This window comes from Macadamia integrifolia, unplaced genomic scaffold, assembly GCF_013358625.1.
Source record: "Macadamia integrifolia cultivar HAES 741 unplaced genomic scaffold, SCU_Mint_v3 scaffold527, whole genome shotgun sequence".
Classification (NCBI taxonomy): domain Eukaryota; kingdom Viridiplantae; phylum Streptophyta; class Magnoliopsida; order Proteales; family Proteaceae; genus Macadamia; species Macadamia integrifolia.
The window spans coordinates 115,350-136,037 of NW_024870473.1; the positions used below are offsets into that span (position 1 = coordinate 115,350).

Below are 20,688 nucleotides of genomic sequence, written 5' to 3' on the forward strand. Positions count from 1 at the left end.
ATACTTGTATATTTTAAGTCTTCTTTTCTTTATATTTATAATTTCGTTTCATAATTATGTATTTATATTATATGTTAATATGTTATGATGATGATTGATGATTGATGATTGATGATTGATGAAGATGAAGTTACTTTATTTACTTTATTGATTTGTTTTCTTGATGAATATCTTGCATTGGTATGAAGTATGAAACTTTAATATTTATTTAGTATATATGAGTAGTAGGATTCAACTAGGATTTGAGTCAAATAGAATGGTTTTATAAAAAATAAACACAGGAACGCTTTATTCAATAAGGCGACGCCTTATGCCAACCTTATCACCAAAACGCTCCAAAAGACCCTCAAGCACCTCGGTCGCCTCACCCCCTTAATAACCTTGACCCCTCTTACTGCCTCTGCTCCCATGTCCTTGAGGACTCTCCTCACCTTTTCTTTTCTTACCCCTTCTTCCTTTGTCTGGAAGAAAGTCCTCTCCAGATGTTGGCCTTCCCGTAGACCCCTTCTCCCTTTGGATAGGGAATCTATCTGTGAGTTGATATGACCTTTGCGGGTACCACTATTTGTGATACCATCAGCAAGCCTTCTCTGCTACCATTAATCACCTCTGGATGAAACGTAACATCCGAAGATGGTCATCCCAATCCCGCTCCTCGGACAAGATTTGGACTGCCATCTTCTTTGATGTTTCCTCCAAAATCCGTTCCTTCCATCATAGGCCTATCGCTAATTCCCTTAGGAATTAACACTATTGCCTCCTTAACCCTTCCTACTGGCACCATCCTCACTACTTGATGTCCCCCCCCCCTCTTTTTTGATGTATCCCTTTGTCCTTTTGGCTTGGCTATTGGCTTTGTGCCTCGCTTTGTTGTTGCTGTTTTATTTTGTCCCCTGTGGCTGGCTTCTCCTTGTTGGCTGAAGTCTCCCCACCTTCTTCCCTTATATATTCTCTCTCCTTTGGTTATTAATTTGTTTAATTATACAAAAAAAAAAAAAAAAAAGAGAGCAGAAAAAATAGGATGATGGAAGGGGGCAATCCCAGAGACAACAATGAGACTGTTCCTTGGGAAATCATGAATAGGACGATGGAGGAGCATACAGAGCTTGGAACTAACATCAAAGAATATGGCTTTCCAAATCACTCCAAAGGAGTGTGAGCTAGAGGTCCCTCTTTGAGATTTCTTTCCATTCAGATGTGATTAATGGCGACACAAAAAGCAAGCGTACCAGCAGCGTCACAGAAAGTAGTACCAGTGTAGCTCCATCTTCTGCTCTTGTTTTTTACTTACAATTATAGAAGCTTATTTCAACCACAAATTTTAACTTTCTTTCACCATTATTTTCATCACCAAATCTCCATTTACACCATCCATGTAACCTGCTCTCCTCAATTATAAAATAGCCCATCAATTACCATCGAACCCTAGCCTTGTAGATAGCTTTTCCTATACTTTCTATATTCTGATAATCAGTAACAGACACATTCCATCCCATTAAACCCTAACTCAACTTCACCAAAACCCCACCTCCACTGACCCCAACCAATTCCTTCCATTCCATATTTTTTTCTAAAAACCCAGACCTTAGTTTAAGCACTCCTAGTGCATCATGCACAATAGCAACATTCTTCACTTGGCCTTACCAATCTGCATGGTTTTCACTCTCAAGAAAGGATTATCGAGCTGATTAATTAGTTGAAGCACTCCTTGTATGTCGGAGAAAATAGCAATATTCATTCACTTTAGCCTAACCAAGCAGCATTGCAGAGTCTTAACCCTGCATCAGATTTGGGGTTCCTACAGCTACCCTACATTGTCAAGGCAGCAAGCATTAGCAATGTAGAAGATCAGGTCCAGGACAGATTGTAAAATGAGTAATTAATTCCGGTAGCATTAAGAATGTGTTTTTGTAGTCATGACAAAAGATTTGAGCTCTAGAACAACAGGTACAGGAGAGATCGTCAGGATGATTAATTAGAACTCCCATCTACTAAAGTTCCCGATCCATTTCAGCACTCCTGATGTTCTGAACATAAAGTAACTTATCCCATGGAACTATGCTGAAGATGATGTTGAGAACCTAGGCCAAGCACCTCCCAAGTAGGGGAGGTTGATGCAGCAGCTGTTGTGAACTCCTTAAATTCCTGGACAGGAGGATCATCCTAAGAGATGTAAAAAGCCAAACTAATTGCTGTTGTAAGGGACTACTTCTGATTGCAGGTGTATATTGCATCTTGGAATAACAGTCAGCATCAACACAGAAGCTCTTAAGCGTTTACTTATTTCGGTTTCGCCTTCAACAGTATAGTAGAGGGAACTGTAGAGGTCCTACCCTAGAGGTTGACACATTACTATTGTTCCAGACAAGTGCAAATATTTGATTGAAAGTTTGGTTGTTGAAGTGATAAAGAACCCACATTTATATAAATAAATTAACAAAAAAAAGGAGGATCCACTAGGCACATATCAGTACATAAATAACTACAATTCGCTAATGATGTTGAAAATTATTACATCCAGTAGTTAAAGAAGCAAAAGGAAAGCAATATAAAAGGTAACACAATGGAAGCGGCACCAAAAAAATATATATATATATATAGTAGTCATTAATTACTCAAAAAGGTACACATAGAATGGAAGGGGCAGGAGGGAACCAAATTTAAGCCCGCTAGTTAGAAGTTTCCAACACATCTGGAATGTGACCAAATACCAGCCATTAATTACTCAAAAAAGTGCACTAAATATGATAGGGGCAGGAGGAGAAGCAATAAAGCCCCCATTAACAGTTCCTAAAACATGTATGGCACTATTTCCAATGTGTCGCAAGCAAATAATGCGTTTTTTTAATTTTTGAAAGGCACCTGGCCAGGAGGGAATGTTCTTCTATATCATTGTTTCTTCAAAAACCTTAACTAGCACTACTTGGTATTAGGCATCCAAAACATGCTCCTAAAAGGACTTCAAAATAAAGCAATTATATTACCTGGAGAACAATTTCATTTATTTTTAATCTTATTGACTTTTTTCCTTCAGTTTTTGCCGATACGTATTGACCATCTCCAGCTAAAAGATGATCTCCTTGACCATCTCCAGTTGAAAGACGATATCCCTGAATCAGTTTTGTCAATCCAATATGGCTGCCATGAGAAGCATACATGACAGTTGATTCTACAGAAAAAAGAAAAACATGATCAGAGAAGTGATCATCAAGTACTATGAACTAAAAGCATATTAACTTCTTTCACCTAGTGGGGTAGAAAATATGCAATCAACTTCAGTTTCAAACACAAACTCCAGTTGACCCCGGATCGATGCAACACTAGCATCATCAGGCGAATCTTGTTCAGGTGCTCCATTATTCTTACCACCTTCCTGGGAAGCTGACCCTTGCAGAATATATAAAACCAGACCAGTCTTATCATCATCAAGAATGGCAAACTGATTTTCATTGGGTCCAACAAATGCTGCATCTCGACCTGCAGAACACAAACCAGTAAAGCTATGAGTGTTTACTCAAGTATAGAAAATAACATTTATAGGTAGAAACACAAAATAAGCAATGTCCAAAGGATGAGCAAACCTTTGATTGTGCTTCCATTGCTATGAACTGCCTGAAAATCAGTTTGCTCCCAGTAAAGTACAACTTCATTTGTAGCACCACTAAACTCGAAAACGACAAGGAATAAATGTTGCTTAGCACTGTAAACCATGTTTTTGGGATGGTATTCAACATTTGCAGGGATCTGAAACCAGATAAAGAGAGTAGTCATCATAAAAGAACACTCCCTGCAAATTACCTCATAATAACTTTTAGAGGTACAGGGAAAAGAAGATACAGAAAAAATAGCAAGAAAAGGGTTGGATTTTTTTTATTTTTTTATTTTTTTGGGGGGGTGGGGGTGGGAGGGACCTTTTTTTACATTACCGATGAATAAAGCTTCTTGTAAATATTATCCACTCCAGAACAGAGATTATAACCCATAAGGTTGAGACCATCTACGTAAAATGCTCTAACAGGATAGTGAAGTACTCGATTCTCTTTGTTGAAGAAATTCAGCTCCAAATGAAATGGCTGCAAACACACGGAAGGCATCATTTACAAATGAAATCTTGAAAAGAATAAAATTATACACCTATAATTGATCTGCTATTATCTAATACCTTGCAGATGGGTACATCCTTCAGAATATGGTTAGCATCTGAAAGAGTGATGAGAGGCAACCGAGAAATAGGAGCAATTGTGGCATGCCCCTCCAAGAAATGCTATAACGAAGCAAATATGTGTGGTGAGTGGTAGGAAATGGAACCTGAGAACAATTAGCATATGAAGAAAAAATTGTAAGGATTTTAAATACAATGCACATGAGGGAGTGTTTTTTTCCCCTTTTTTAGGATGAATAATATATAGCATGTCCCGCAATGAGCGCCCCCTTTGAAAAGCCCAAAGTTTAAAGGCAATATTATGGCATTAAAAGCAGCATTACTTTTCAAAATCCCTTCCTCCCGACCTTTTTAAAATCTCTTTAATGTGTGGCGATAATAAATGCAAGGTGTACAATGATGAAGTCAATAAGAGATGATTACCTGATCTGAAAGTTGGAAAAGGAACTTTGGACATCTAAAAAATGGAAGAAATACTGTCTTTATGGGATGGAGTGGTTTATTGATGCAAAGAAGGTGCTGTACAATATAAAAGCCACAATTAAAAAAATCATAACTCAAATTACATCAAGGCCTCACCACTTCTTGCTTTCTAACTTGTCAATTAGGGAGTTGGTGTTAGAGATATTAGTTATGTTTCACTAAGGGTAGTTTAGTGATTTGATATGTTATGTTTTATTTTTGTTTTATTTTCCTTTTCCTCCTTAGGGAGGTATGTGTAATATCTTGTGAATATATTAGTGAAGATAATATATTGGTGTGGGTGAGATTTTACACACAACACATTATTCCACCATACAATCGATTCTCTTCTTCTTCTCCCTTTTCTATTTCTCCATCTTCTTCCTCATCCCTCATTTGTTCTTCCCTCATTCTCATATTCTAACTTGGTATCAGAGGACAACATCTTGGTTCGAGAGTCGGATTACAAGTTCCTCCTATTTTTCTCTCTTCGGAACCCTAGGTTACAAGGAGGTTCCAAGGAAGAGATCACTATGTGAAAATACTTGAAGAATTTATGAGATGAGCTTGAAAGAAGGTCAAAGCAAACCCTTGAGGAGTTTTTTAGAAGGATTGAGGCTGTTGAGGATTTTTTAGAACAAATTTCTATCTAATCCTGCCATCATTTGGGATGGTGTCTATCGCTTTTGAATCGCCCAAAGCCCCTCTACAAGGACCCTAGGCTGTCGGTCCTAAGGGAAGAGAGGTGTGACTTCACAACGTCATCTTCTCCTTGATTTCAGGTACCGCCTCCTCTGTTTTTTGTCCTTTTGGCTTCCAAAATCTGTTTATGGTTGATTTAAGCTATGCTGGATTGTGAAATGTATTTTTTGCGTCTTAAGGAGTGTTATGACCTATCTTCCTTCTCCTAAAAGCATGCCTTAATCTGGTTTCCTATTGGCATAGTGTTTTTACCATGCAGTGGGATTTATCTTTGAGTATCTGGGAAGGTTTTTTAGGTAGAGTGTGTATTCCCCATTGTGTTTGAAACTCCTCATCAACATCATGTCTGAAGATAGTGGACTTAGAGCTCTCTTCGGTGATGTTTCAGCCAGTGCATCAAGTAGTGCTTCTCCTACTCCTATGGTTTTTGATAACCCACATACTCAGATCTCTATTGTGAAGTTGGACAGCACTAACTATTTGGATTGGGCTCATTCTGTGAAAATTTCCTTGCAGAGTAGGGGAAAGCTAGGGTATGTAACAGGTACCGTTAAGGCTCCTACCCCGGATGACCCGACATATCTCAAGTGGGAGATTGAAAAATCCACTCTTATGACATGGCTGATTTTTTCCATGAAACCTGAGATTGGAAGAAGATTTATGAGGAAAGAAACTACCAAGGATATTTGGGACAGTGTTACTAAAACCTTTGACTATGTGGGTGGCTCGGCCAAAGTTTATCAATTACTTCAAAAGGTTATTGGCATGAAGCAAGGGGAGAAAACTATTTCTGAGTACTACAACAGTGTCATTAGTCTCTGGGAGGAATATGATCACTATAGAGACCTCCAACTGTCCAATCTGAAGGATGAAGCTAAGGTTTACTGGACACTTGAGAAGGAGCGGGTTCTTATTTTGCTTGGTGGGTTGAATCCTGAGTATAAGCCGATCCGAATAATAATATTGGGCCGGTCTCCACTTCCATTCTTTGATGAAGAGTATAATTATTTGTAGAGTGAGGAGACCAGGCGGGTGGCCATGGCACATGCTCCTCCCCTTGAGCGATCAGCTCTTACTACTAGCTCTCAGAAGGATTGGCGTAGTGGTGGCAGAGGCCAAGGCCCACCTCGTGGGGATGACAGACGTTGTGATCATTGTGGGAAGTCTGGGCACACCAAAGATAGATGTTAGGTGCTTTATGGTCAACCTCCTGGCATGCGTGGTGGTACTAGTGGTGCTCATGGTGGACGAACTGGGGGAGCTAGGCCCACAGTGTTGAGGCCGAGCATGCTACTACAGGGTTTGTTCGTAGCCCAAAGTCAGAGCACAGTTCCCTTACTCAGGAGGACATTGCAGCATTCCGTAGGGTCATGTCTTAACTGGGAGGCTCATCATCTTCTTCCTCTACAGTTCCAGATTCCTCAGCTTCCGCCTTACAGGTTTCCTCATCTGCCCTATACATAGCACCATCTTGGGTTATTGATTCTGGTGCTACAAATCATATGACTGGTACGTCCCATTATTATGATACGTACTCTATTTTTTCCGATAGAAGTAAGGTCAGGGTCGCCGATGGCTCCCTTTCCTCCATTTCTGGTAAAGGTAGCATTCCTCTTACTTTGTCCATTTCACTTGATTTTGTTCTTCACGTTCCTGACCTCACTCGTAATCTCTTATCTGTGAGTCATCTAACAAAATCCTTAAACTGTTGTGTCGCTTTTTTTCCTTCCCATTTTCTTTTTCAAGATTTGGTGACAAAGAAGATTATTGGTAATGGGCATAAAGAGAAAGGACTCGACCTACTTGAACCTCAATCACCTGTTTTGGCTATAGCTCAGTCTTATGTGTGTGGACGGACTGATAGTAGTTTTGTGGATTCTGTGATGTCGTGGCACCAACGTTTAGGACATCCATCTTTTGTTGTTATGAGAAAACAATTACCTCATTTATTTACTTCTTTTCCCAGTTCTCATGTCTTTCATTGTGAACCACGTATTTTTGCTAAACATTGTCGTTCTTTTTATCCTTATCATGGTAATAGATCTACTGCTCCTTACATTGTGCACTCTGATGTTTGGGTGCCTTCTATTACTTCTTTACTTGGTTTTCGTTACTTTGTTTCTTTTGTTGATGATTTTTCCCATGCTACTTGGATTGTTCTGATGAAGCACAAGAGTGATGTGTATAATGCCTTTAAAAATTTTTATCATATGGCATGTACACAATTGGACACCAAAATTAAAATTGTTCGTTCTGAAGGGGGAAGTATATGTATGGTGGTCTTCAAGACTTTTATACTGGCCATGGAATTATCCAGCTAGATTGTGTTGACACACCCCAACAAAATGGGTAGCTAAGAGGAAAAACCGCCATATGTTGGAAGTTTGTAGGAGTCTTCTCTTTGGTATGCATGTTCCTAAAACTTTTTGGTCTGATGCTCTCCTTACTGCTGCTTATTTGATTATCCGTATGCCAACACAACTCCTTGGCTCCAAAACTCCTTTGGACATTTTGTCTCCTCAGTCTTTTACTTTCTCGCTTCCCCCCAAAGTATTTGGTTGTATCTATTATCTCCATGTTAATAAGACTTCTCAAACTAAACTGGACCCCAAGGCACTTAAATGTATCGTTCTTAGCTACTCTTCCACTACCAAGGGATACAAGTGCTATCATCCTTCTTCCAGATAAAGGCTTCTCTCTAAAGATATCACCTTCCTTGAGTCTGCACCTTTTTTTGCCTCTCCTTAGCATCCTCTTCAGGGGGAGCATAATAGAGGTGAAAAGGCTGCTGATGAGATTCCTTTTCTTTCTCCATTGCCTATCTCTCCTTTTATGCTTGATATTGGGAAACACAAAGAGGGGGATATTACTGATGTTGGTGAGAATTCCAAAGGTGGTTCAAGCTCAGGTAATGAAAAGATGACCATTGTGAATACAAGGAGGAACAAGAAGACCTGCCAAGAGTCCTCTCTGAATCCAACTCTTGAGATCCACCCTTCTCAGTCAGGTAATATCCTTCCTTTCTTATGAGAGCTAGATCTTCCTATTGCTATTAGGAAGGGAAAGAGAGTCTGTACTAATCCTATAGCTCAGTTTGTTTCCTATGACTCTCTCTCCCCTACAGGTGTTGCAATTACTATTGCTCTCTCATCTGCTTCTATTCCCAAGAATGTTTCTGAAGCTATATCTGACCCTAAGTGGAAGCAAGCCATGACTGAGGAAACGATGGCCCTAGAAAAAAAATGTACCTGGAAATTGGTTGACCTTCCAAGGGGGAGAACTCCAGTTAGATGCAGGTGGATCTACACAATCAAATATCGGTCAGATGGTACTACTGAGAGGTACAAATTAAGGTTGGCGGCAAAAAGATACAGCCAAGTGTATGGGATTGACTATCAGGAGACATTTACTCATGTGGCTAAGCACAACACCATATGGGTCCTTCTATCTCTAGCAGCGAATAAGGATTGACCATTGTATCAATTGGATGTGAAGAATGCCTTTCTACATAGCGACTTAGAAGAGGCGTATATGCAAACCCCTCCTAGCTTCAAGTTCCCTTCAGCTTCAGGAAAGTTGTGGCTTCTCAAGAAGGCTCTGTATGGCCTTAAACAATCTCCAAAGGCTTGGTTTGAAAGGTTCCGACAGGCCATCCTGAAGAATGGTTATTCCCAAAGTCAGGCTAACCACACTTCATTCACTAAGCGTGGTAATGGCCTTATTACAACTCTGATTGTCTATGTTGATGACATTGTGGTATCTGGAGATGACAGTTGAGATAGCCAATCTGAAGAACTATTTAACCTAACAGTTTGAGATTAAGGATCTAGGACCCTAAAAATATTTCCTAGGGAATGAAGTGTCTAGATTTAAGAAGGGAATAAATATATGCCAAAGGAAGTTTATTCTAGGTCTATTAAAAGAAACAGGAATGTTAGGCTGCAAACCTGCAAGTTCTCCTATTGAGCAGAATCATAAGCTAGGGAAAGATGCTGGCTATTCACTTGTTGATGTAGGGAAATATCAAAGGCTGGTTGGGAAGCTTATCTATTTGTCATTGACTCGTCCAGACATTACTTATGCAGTGGGAGTAGTGAGTTAGTTTATGCATGCTCCCAAGAGTGGGCACTTGGATGCAGTTTACCGCATTCTCCGGTACTTGAAGTCGGAAAAGGACTACTTTTGCCTAGCATAACCACATGAGGATAGAAGGCTTCATTGATGCAAATTGGGCTAGCTCAATTTCTGATAGGAGATCTGTCACACCCCGTTCACACAGAACTGGATCGGTGACTGAGTTAACTCCGGTTAACCCAAAACCTACCAGCACCATCTGATACAGTACCTCACCATAGCATACCCACATCTAAGATAAGTGTTCAAAAGTTCAGCGGAAGACTTAAATTACCTGTAAATATCCCCAATATACTTGATACCCAAATTGTAATATATAGCTAAGTATATGTGGGCCCGCAGGAATGATATTTACACAAAAGAACAATAATTTACATATCAAGTGCACAAAGGGGAGGTCATCAAAAATCCAAAAAAGAAATCCTGTACTGTGTCATTGCTGTGGTCCCACAGCATAGCTCTCGCACATGCAATCAGCATCGTGCTCATACTCCTCAGGGACCCACCAATCCTCAACAGAAAACTCGACTGTGGGGCCTAACTCCTGATCTTTAGGCGGGTGAACTACAAAATCATCTAAAATAGTTGTGCACATGGGGTGAGCTCACTAGCTCAGTAAGTGAAAAGAAAGACCACACAAGCATTCACATCCACATGCACTATATGCAATACAATTCATTTTAATCTTATCCACCTAAACATTACTAAGTCTTAGGTTATGTGCTACTCACAACCACAGTGCGCGTATGCCCCAGGTACTAGTCGCGAACACCATCCCGCGATACGCCTATAGGGTTGTCGGAAAAGGCCCACCGTGAGTACTCAGAAAAGTAAAGCATGCCGACCACCGACTCTCAACATAAAAGTAAATGACAGAAATGTAAAGGTGCCGACCCTAGCAATTAAAAAGCAGTACGATTGGCCCTCTTGAATATACCACTGAGGTTGTCGACTGTCCTAATGACCAACCGGGCATATGTCTAACCGCCACAGTGACCCGACAACCGCGACCACTGCTTCCCCCCAAGTGATAACCCAACATCTCAACCCCTGTTAGGAAGGGTCGTAGCACAGGGAATGATAATCCTAAACCGCATGCTCCTATATGACAAAGTATGATTGCATAGTGCCATTTTATCCCATTCCACGGGCCACCAATGCACTTATTTTCAAACCGACTACGGCGTCTAGTTTAATAATGCATCATGCATAATAATCCAACCATTCATCACATAAGTACATCAATCATTTAGCATTGAGAATGTAAAGCACAACACATATATCATAATTCATTTATGTAGAATGCACAAGCAATGCGTGTAAATGGCATATGAGGATGACTAATTTACACATAATTTGTATGATGACATGGCTAGTCTAGATACAATTTAATGATGTAAAAACACGCCTTAAAATAAAGTCAAATGTCCTCTCCCCACTTACTTCTTGTGTACAAAAGCTCACATTCGGTACAGGTGAGATCCGGCGTGAGAAATGCAGGTTTCTAGTGGAACCTATCATAAGCAAATGAGGTCAGCATTTCACCACTTTGGGGTCAAAACTAATGAGGTTTGATGTTTAAATCATGTTTAAAATCATAAAACAAGGCTGTCCACCCGTTGTCACACCCCGTTCACACAGAACCGGACCGGTGACCAAGTTAACTCTGGTTAACCCAAAACCTGTCAGGATCATCTGATACAATACCTCACCACAGCATACCCACATCTAAGACAAGTGTTCAAAAGTTTAGCGGAAGACTTAAATTACCTGTAAATATCCCCAATATACTTGATATCCAAATTGTAGTATATAACTAAGTACAAGTGGGCCTGCAGGTATGATATTTACATAAAATAATAACAATTTACATATCAAGTACATAAAGGGGAGGTCATCAAAAATCCAAAAAGAAATCCTGTACGGTGTCATTGCTGTGGTCTCGCAGCACAGCCCTAGCACTTGTAATCAATACCGTGGTCATACTCCTCAAGGACCCACCAATCCTCAATAGGAAACTCGACTGTGGGGCCTGACTCCTGATCTTCAAGCGGGTGACCTGCAAAATCATCTAAAAGAGGTGTGCACCTGGGGTGAGCTCACTAGCTCAGTAAGTGAAAAGAAAGACCACACAAGCATTCACATCCATATGCACTATATGCAATGCAATTCATTTCAATATTATCCACCTAAACAACATTACTAAGTCTTAGGTTATGTGCTACTCATAGCCACAGTGCGCGTATGTCCCGGGTACGAGTCGCGAACTCTATCCCGCGATACGCCCATAGGATTGCCGGAGAAGGCCCACCATGAGTACTCAGAAAAGTAAAGCATGCCGACCACTAGCGGGCGACTTGGGTCGGGGCCCACTGGTCCAACTCGAGGCAGCCTTAAAGGGGCTTTTAAGCCTCTTCTTTCTTCATTTCTCCTATCTTCTCCTCTTAGGCTCAACTCAAGGCGATTTTGGAGGGTTACTTAGTGCATCCACTCACGATTTCACTCAACGATTCTGCGGATGTTGAAAGATTCAAGCACTTTTCCCTCTCAAGTATGTCTCTTTTCCATTTCTTCTCTTGGAAACATATATTTTGGGTGTTGAATCCATCCATACTTCCCAAAACTTGATTTTTTTCATGTCTCTTTCCATAGAATAGTCATTCCATGAGAATATGATGTCATTTGTGACTCATTCATAGTTTTAGGCTCTACTAACCAATCTATGGGAGAAAATCCCAAACCTTGCCCTAATTCCTCCAATTTGGGGTTTTCTTCTATTTCTTCTCTTTTCTCCCTAACTAACAACTCAATTAGGATTTCTTATCCTTGATGTGCACTTACATTGTTGGAAAGATCATGGAAACTTGTATATGCTTGCAATTCCATCTCATTTCTATGAAAATCCATCTCTTTTGAGTTAGGTTTCCTGGAAAAAAAAAATTGGGGTTTCTATGATTCTCTTCACTTCTTTCCATACTTGTGAACAACTTTGAATCACTTACCATTAATTATTGGTGCAATGATATTTGACTTACACTTGTTGGTTGTATGCCTCTATTACCTCTATGATCATGAAATTTTTTTTTTCTTTTCCAAAATTGGAAATCTCTCTCTCATTCCTTGCACTTCAATGTCATAATAGAAATGTTTACATATTCTTGGTTGTATAATGATAGGTATTACTATCATTGACATGTAAGCTTAAATTTCCAGACTTTTATGGGATTTTCATTCTCTTTGATTGAACTTGTACATTAAAATTGGGGGTTTTCTACCATTTGACTCCAATTACCCCACTCGAGGAAATTCTTATGAGGCTTTCCATCACTTCTCACTTGCCATGCTTTATGCTCCTTTGTTACTCTTCTATTTTGCAACATGCTAGTGGATGTCATGTTTGGGGATTTCTTTTTATTCATTTCTGCATGGCTTAACCACCCCTTTTTTTATAATGATCCACATTATTTATTTAGGTGCATTTACATATGCTTGCTCACCCTCCTGTTTACTTCCTTTATCATGCAACATTCTTACTTATCTTTATTTTTTCTCTTTTCTTACTAGGGTGTCTTCTCGCAAGGGCAAGGAACCCGCATCCTCTTCTAGTAGACGTAGGGCCACAACTTCTAAAAGGAAAGGTGTAGGGACTAGTCCCTCAGCTAATCACACAAGACAACAAGGACATGCCCCCATAGATCTTCTAGACTATGATGAGAGACTCTTCCGGAGTATGAGGGCAGCAACGAATTGGCAGACCTTCCTAAAAAGGTCTGTAATGATGGAAAAAACTGTGGTAGCTTGTGATTTCAGCTAAATTCAACTACAAGAGAGATTCACTGCACTGGGTTGGCAATCAATCCTTGATATTGACTGCCCATGCTATGAACACCTTGTTCGAAGATTTTATTGTAATTTGGAGGTCTCTTACCAGTATAGAGAGTACTCAATCACCAGTATGGTGAAAGGGGTGAACATCCATTTGACTGTGGACACTCTTGCTAGTATTTTAGATATGTCATCAGTTGGGCATCAATTCTATAGCCCCCTAAGGAGTAAGCCCGTGGGCCCATCTTTAAGTTTAGAGATGCAAGACCACATTTACGAGACCATTAGTGGCAGCAGGGTGCATCTGGATTCTGAGGCAACATATAACCCGGAGGCTCGTGTATTTGCTCGCTTGGTTCAGTTTAATTTACTCCCTAGAGGAGGTTATAGGAACCAAGTGAGCTTCATGGCAGCCTACATAGCCTTCTGCATCTACCAGGCCTTGGAGGGAGGTGCCGAGCATTTATGCTTTCCCTACATCATGCTTAAGACTATGGAGCATCATGTCACACATCCTAAGGACGAAGGTTTCCCATATGGTAGGACCCTCACCAGGGTTTTCGAGTCCTTTGGGGTGGATTTGAGTGGTGAGGAGAGAAAGACTTTAGCGGACAAATTTAATAAGGAAAACTTACGTAGGATGGGCCTCCAAGCTCTTATAGATGTACCTCAGAGGGCAGGAGCTCAAGGAGGCAGGAACAAGGAGGATGTCCACATGGACGAGGAGGAGAATAGTGAGGTGGATGAGGATTATGTTCCTCAATTCGAGGAGGACTTTCTAAATGAGGATATCCTCGAGGAGGAGCCTCTTGATTTGAGAGAAGCTGATCCTGACTTTGCTAGGGCTGCAGACCCACAGCATAGAGCCCCACCACCTGAGAGTGGCGCATTTGACTTTGAGAGCATGATGACCAACATGAGGGCCTTAAAAGATGGGCAAGATCAGATTTTGAGAAGACCAGATGAGAACGCTACTAGAGAGGAAAATATCTTAGAAAGGAACGCTACATTAGAGAACTCCTTCCTAAGATTAAGCGAGGATTTGGACGCAATGTCCGATGCTATTTCGGCAGACTTTACTCGACTCCTGAGGGATGTGCAACTAGTGAATACGAGGTTTGATTACTACGACCGTCGGCTCAATGTTAGATTGAGGCCTAAGAGGGATGGAGTAGTGGAGCTAGATGATGACGAGGGTCTCTGAGGCCTTAGCTTGCCTATCCTAATCAGCTTCTTACTTCTCTATGTTGTTTATGTGCTTATGGTGGACTATTTTTTTTTTTTTTGTACTTTTCTCTGTAATTTGGACTTGCTAGTATGGTGTTATAATGTTGTTGGTGACTTTTAGTTAGTTTTGTCTGCTTGATAAACTTATTGTAATTTGGTTGTAACAACGTTAGTTAGCCTTTGTTGATTATGCTTATTCGTATATGTATGTTGTCTATCAGGTGCTTATATTTGAAAATTTTAGGAGATCTTATTTTAGCGTTGTTCTGCTGCCAAATTTTGTTAAATCCGTACTCAATAAGTTATGCAATCAAATAACTAATCATTTATTTATTCCAAGCAAACTTTCTCTCATTCATACTATAAAATGCAATAAATAAATGCAACCATTTTTTTTTTTTTTTTTTTTTACTTTTAATTCTTTAAAATTTTTACATTTACCCAACCCCATTTCCTATTATAGATTCTATGGGGCCTAAATGGTATGCTATGAGTGGATAGAGCATCACCCCTCTGATACCACTGTTGTCACACCTTGTTCACACAGAACTGGACCGGTGACCGACTTAACTCCGGTTAACCCAAAACCTGCCGCATCATCTGATACAGTACCTCACCACAGCATACCCACATCTAAGTGTTCAAAAGTTCAGCGGAAGACTTAAATTACCTGTAAATATCCCCAATATACTTGATACCAAAATTATAGTATAAAGCTAAGTACATGTGGGCCCGCAGGTATGATATTTACACAAAAGAATAACAATTTACATATCAAGTACACAAAGGGGAGGTCATCAAAAATCTAAAAAAGAAATCTTGTACGGTGTCATTGCTGGGGTCCCGCAGCATAGCTCTCGCACATGCAATCAGCATTGTGCTCATACTCCTCAGGGACCCACCAATCCTCAACAGGAAACTCGACTGTGGGGCCTGACTCCTGATCTTCAGGCGGGTGACTTACAAAATCATCTAAAAGAGGTGTGCACGTGGGGTGAGCTCACTAGCTCAGTAAGTGAAAAGAAAGACCACACAAGCATTCACATCCATATGCACTATATGTAATGCAATTCATTTTAATCTTATCTACCTAAACAACATTACTAAGTCTTAGGTTATGTGTTACACACAACCACAGTGCGTGTATGCCCTGGGTACGAGTCGCGAACTCCATCCCGCGATACGCCCATAAGGTTGTCAGAAAAGGCCCACCGTGAGTACTCAGAAAAGTAAAGCATGCCGACCACCGACTCTCAACATAAAAGTAAATGACAGAAATGTAAAGGTGCCGACCCTAGCAATTTAAAAGCAGTACTATTGGCCCTCTTAAATATACCACTGAGGTTGCCGACTGTCCTAATGACCAACCGGGTATATGTCTAACCGCCACAGTGACCCGACAACTGCGACCACTGCTTTCCCCCAAGTGATAATCCAACACCTCAACCCCTGTTGGGAAGGGTCGTAGCATAGGGAATGATAATCCTAAACCGCATACTCCTAAATAACAAGGTACGATTGCATAGTGCCACCGCGTCCCATTCCACGGGCCACCAATGCACTAGTTTCCAAACCGACTACGGAGTCTAGTCTAATAATGCATCATGTATAGTAATCCAACCATTCATCACATAAGCACATCAATCATTTAGCATTGAGAATGTAAAGCACAACACATCATAATTTATTTGTTTAGAATGCATAAGCAATGCGTGCAAATGGCATACGAGGATGAGTAATCTACACATAATTTACATGATGACATGGTTAGTCTAGATAGAATATAATGATGCAAAAACACACCTTAAAATAAAGTCAAATGTCCTTTCCCCACTTACTTGTTGTGTACAAAAGCTCACGTTCGGTGCGGGTGGGATCCGGCGTGAGAAATGTTAGTTTATAGTGGAACCTATCATAAGCGAATGAGGTTAGCATTTCACCATTTTGGGGTCAAAACTAATGAGGTTTGATGATTAAATCATGTTTAAAATCATAAAAGAAGGTTACCCGCCCGTTTTGAGCCATTCGGGCACAAAAATCTGACTGGTGGGTCAACAGATGGGCTAGATAGCCTACCGGTCTTCGCCCACCGGTTCAACAGGCAGGCCAGATAGCCCACCGGTCTTGCCCACCAGTTGGAATTAAGGTTCTGCCCCAACAGGTGGGCGGGTTCACCCACCGGTCTTCGCCCACCTGTTGGCATGGGAATTGATTTTCTCTCTTAAAAACAATCTTCAACCTTGGGAAAACCAAATGGGGCTGTTCCAATCATATTTTCCACACATCTAAAGCCTCATAAGATGATTCTAACCTAGATCTAAGTTAGATTTAAGGATTGAAAAGCAAATCTTACCTTTTTTGCTCAAGAACTCTTTCAAAACCCCAAAATCACCTCTTAAACTCAAGAAATCACCAATGCTTCTCAAATCTTGCAAACACTTCTTTAAAACCTTCAAAATCAACACATAGACCATCTATTAAACCTTAGATTCATCATCTCAAGTGGGACTCAAGTGGGATTAACAAGATCTCAAGGAACTCTACCCAAATCAAGGGTTTCAATTGGGGTTTTGTGAAAGTTTAAGAAGTATAGCCTTCACTCAACTCAAATCGTAGGTCTCGTGTTGGGGATCACTTTTTCGGTGCCGGAATGAGAAGATCAAACCTCGGCACTGCTTAAAATCATTTTTTCCTCTTTTTCTTTTGCTTTCTTCTTCTTTATTCTCTTTTCTTCCTTTCTTTTCTCTATTCTTTACTTTTCTCACCCACTCTTTAAGGCATCAAATGAGAAAAAGGAAAAACAATAAGTACTATTTATACTAGAGAATATCTAGTAACCACATGGGTGGGTCCCACTAGTGGGCAAGTTCGCCCACCGGTGACCGCCCACCTGTTAGTCAAAACTTAGCCAAACAATTGAGATTTCGATGGAATTCGACTCTCAGCATGTATCTCACTCTCGGCAAAAGATGTATAATACGTATACACTTTAGGATACGGCTACATACTAGTATTACCCATACATAGCCTTATGATACGTGCATGTACACGGCTTGGGTACACCCGTCTCCTTAGGCACTGACTCGGACTTGTCTAGCCAACCTGTGTTCAAAGTCACCCTTGCCATCATGGTCCATCGGGAACCTGCCTCAACCCTCTCTGGTTTGGGTCCTGCATGGTTAAACCGGGTCAACCGTGCAAGTAAACTAGGTTTAAAAGTAGGGTATCACAAGATCTACCTCAAGATATTGCACATTTGTAGGTGGAAACCTAGTTACATAGCGGAGCAAGAAACAACTTGTGGTGACTCAGTCTCGTGCAAAGGCAGAATTTAGAGCCATAACTCATAGAGTATGTGAGCTTCTCTAGTTGAGAAGGCTGGTCCAAGAGTTGGGGTTTGATACTGAGGCACCTATGAGGCTTTATTGTGACAACAAGGCTGCCATAAAATATAGCCCACAACCCTATGCAATATGACAGGACAAAGCACATAGAGGTGGATAGACACAAAGAGATCACCTTTTGTGAGGACTAGAGATCAGTTGGCTGACATCTTCACAAAGGGTCTTCTTCATCATCAATTCAGTTCTCTACTGTCTAAGCTGGGAATGCATGATATTTATTCTCTAGCTTGATGGGGGAGTGTTAGTGATATTTGTTATGTTTCACTAAGTTTAGTGATTTGTTATGTCATGTTTTATTTTTGTTTTATTTTCCTTTTCCTCCATAGGAGGTATGTGTAATATCTTGTAAATATATTAGTGAAGGTAATATATTGGTGTGGGTGAAATTTTACTCACAACACATTATTCCACTATACAATCGATTCTCTTCTTCTTCTTCCTCTTCTACTTCTCCATCTTCCCCATCCCTTATCTCAGTGTTCTTCCCTATTCTCATATTCTAACTGTTGGCAGATTTAGTTAGTATTTACACCTGAACAAGATGGTCACAGATCCGACAATTTTGAGTAATGAAGGATAGTCTATGTAGGCTGGTATTGTCACCATAATTGTCAAGGCACCAAGGCGTTGGAGGGCTGCCTAAGCGCTTAGGTGACAAGTCGCCCGCCTTAAGGCGAACAAGGTGACCAAGGGTTATTTTTTTATGTTCCCTATTTTCTAACATTATTTAGTGTGCTACATATAACTTGTGTCGTAAAAAATCAACATGAAGCCACATCAAATCATAAAAAAACAACATTAAACCACATCAAGTCATAGAAAATCAACATTAAGCCACATCAAATCATAAACAATCAACATTAAGTCACACTAAGTCATAAAAATAGGGATGTAAGCGGCTGCCAATATTTTTCTAATTTGGTGGTGTGCCAAGTTTTCTCTGCCTAGTGTGTGATTGTTTCCTCCTGTAGTGTGTGTACCTTTTGTTATTTGCTTTTCATCTGGCTATCTTCGACTGCATTTTCTGTTTTCCTGCCAATGGCTGGTGAGTCTTCTTGCGCCCCTTCCCCTCTTCATAGGACTTATCGTTCCCCAGCTCTTGATCCCCCCGATGAAGAAGATTCTATTCTTCTTCATAATGAATCAAAAAACCTACTGAATTCCCAACCTAACTTGGTGTTAATAGTTATTAAGGTGGAAAGGCGACCGAGGTGTTCGAGGGTCTTCCGAAGTGCTCTGGCAATAGGGTGGGAATAAGGTGTCGCCTTATCGAATAGAGCGGTCAATTTTTTTTTTTTTTTTTGCACAAATAGCATATAATTCTACTTATATGCTACATAAAGGTTATAGATTCATACCAATGCAAGATATTCATCAGAAAAATAAATCAATAAAGTGAATAAACTAAGTTCATCTTCACCATAGCATATATAATATAACTATGAAACAAAATTATAAATATAATGAAAAAAAGAGCATTAAAATATGTAAGTATTTATTATATTGACCTCTATGATACCAAAATGAGTGCCAAAGGTCATCCACGATATTACTACTCTTGTCAGTGTGATTAGGCCTGCAACTAAGGTCAGTATCATTGGAATGAGAGAAGAAAACCAGAAAAGAAGAGAAGGGAAGTCTCGCTGGTATGGAAGAAGAAGAATGAAGGAAGAGAAGAATGGATTTAAGGGAAGAGGAATAGAAAGAATAAAGCAGAAAAAACAGATGAGAAAGAGATCTCCATTCAGTAACAGAGAACTGGAAAATAAAAATAAGAAAAAAGTACCTTGTCAGAGCCGCAATGGCCTGAGGAAGACTCGTCAGAGGAGAGTCACCGAAGCTGGAATCGATAGACGAAGGAACATCGGTGCCCTAGTTCTCCCAAACGAAGAAGAAAACTGCCAAAAGGATTTTGCGATTTGTGATTTGTTCAATCAAAGTGTGGTTTTTTACTTTATATAGACTTGATCCCATTGTTCAAGTGTACAGAATTCCAATAGACTTGCCAATCACAACAAAAGATATGGAATTTGCGATAATATATTAAAAAAAAATAATAAAAACAAAAACATAAAAGGTGTCCGCCTTGGTCGTCAGGTGCAGTAAGGCATCGCCATACGTGAAATCCATAAACCTCATGACTACCTTAGCCTACCCATAACACCTTTGTATCACCTTAGCAGCGCCTAGGTATCGCCTTAGCAGCACCTTGGCGACGCCTTGATAACTATGGGTGTTAGTTGGAAAAGTGTTGGATGGAAAGCCCTACCGCCAACAACCCGTGAACGAAGCCTTGATCTCGGCTTGGCATCTTATTGGAGAAGTTTAGATCACACCGGCAACATCACATTGCTTTGTCCTCCACTTCACCCATGCTCTAGATGTGAAAAATGTCATGGATGGTATCCCCTAGTCTGTATTTCGTAATCTTCTAGTTTTGGAGAAATGGAACACCTTTGGACTTTGGCCCTTTTAGTTCTTAAGAGTTTTGGCTCAGCTTCATGATATCCCACCTGAACTCGAGCACACCGACCTAGGGTTTCAACTGGGTTCTAAATTGGGAGTCCCTATAACTATTATGATTATTCATGGCTGACGAACCATTGGTTTTCACCCTTTCCTACACTGCAGGGTTCAATTGGACCTTCGGAACACTTTGAAGATTACATTGCAGATGAAGCATCGGGATGCTGACCAACTTCCTGTCAAAGTCTATTATTAGCGGCTGCCAATATTTTGTTACTTTTGTGGCTTCATTGGTGATGAGGAGCA

At 40.4% G+C, this 20,688-nt stretch overlaps 1 protein-coding gene across 4 annotated transcripts in view; it reads right to left on the reverse strand.

Moving 5' to 3' along the window:
• The window catches only part of LOC122069057, a 134,664-nt gene that overhangs the window by 53,143 nt on the left and 60,833 nt on the right, over nucleotides 1-20,688 (reverse strand). For 3 of the 4 annotated variants that reach the window (XM_042632992.1, XM_042632994.1, XM_042632995.1), the window contains 5 exons: nucleotides 4,163-4,264; nucleotides 3,927-4,073; nucleotides 3,582-3,744; nucleotides 3,247-3,477; nucleotides 2,985-3,169 (listed from right to left, as the gene is read on the reverse strand). In XM_042632992.1, coding sequence (XP_042488926.1) covers nucleotides 2,985-3,169; nucleotides 3,247-3,477; nucleotides 3,582-3,744; nucleotides 3,927-4,073; nucleotides 4,163-4,264 — 828 coding nt within the window. The remainder of the gene's footprint in view (nucleotides 1-2,984; nucleotides 3,170-3,246; nucleotides 3,478-3,581; nucleotides 3,745-3,926; nucleotides 4,074-4,162; nucleotides 4,265-20,688) is intronic. The other variant, XM_042632993.1, reaches the window with a different exon arrangement.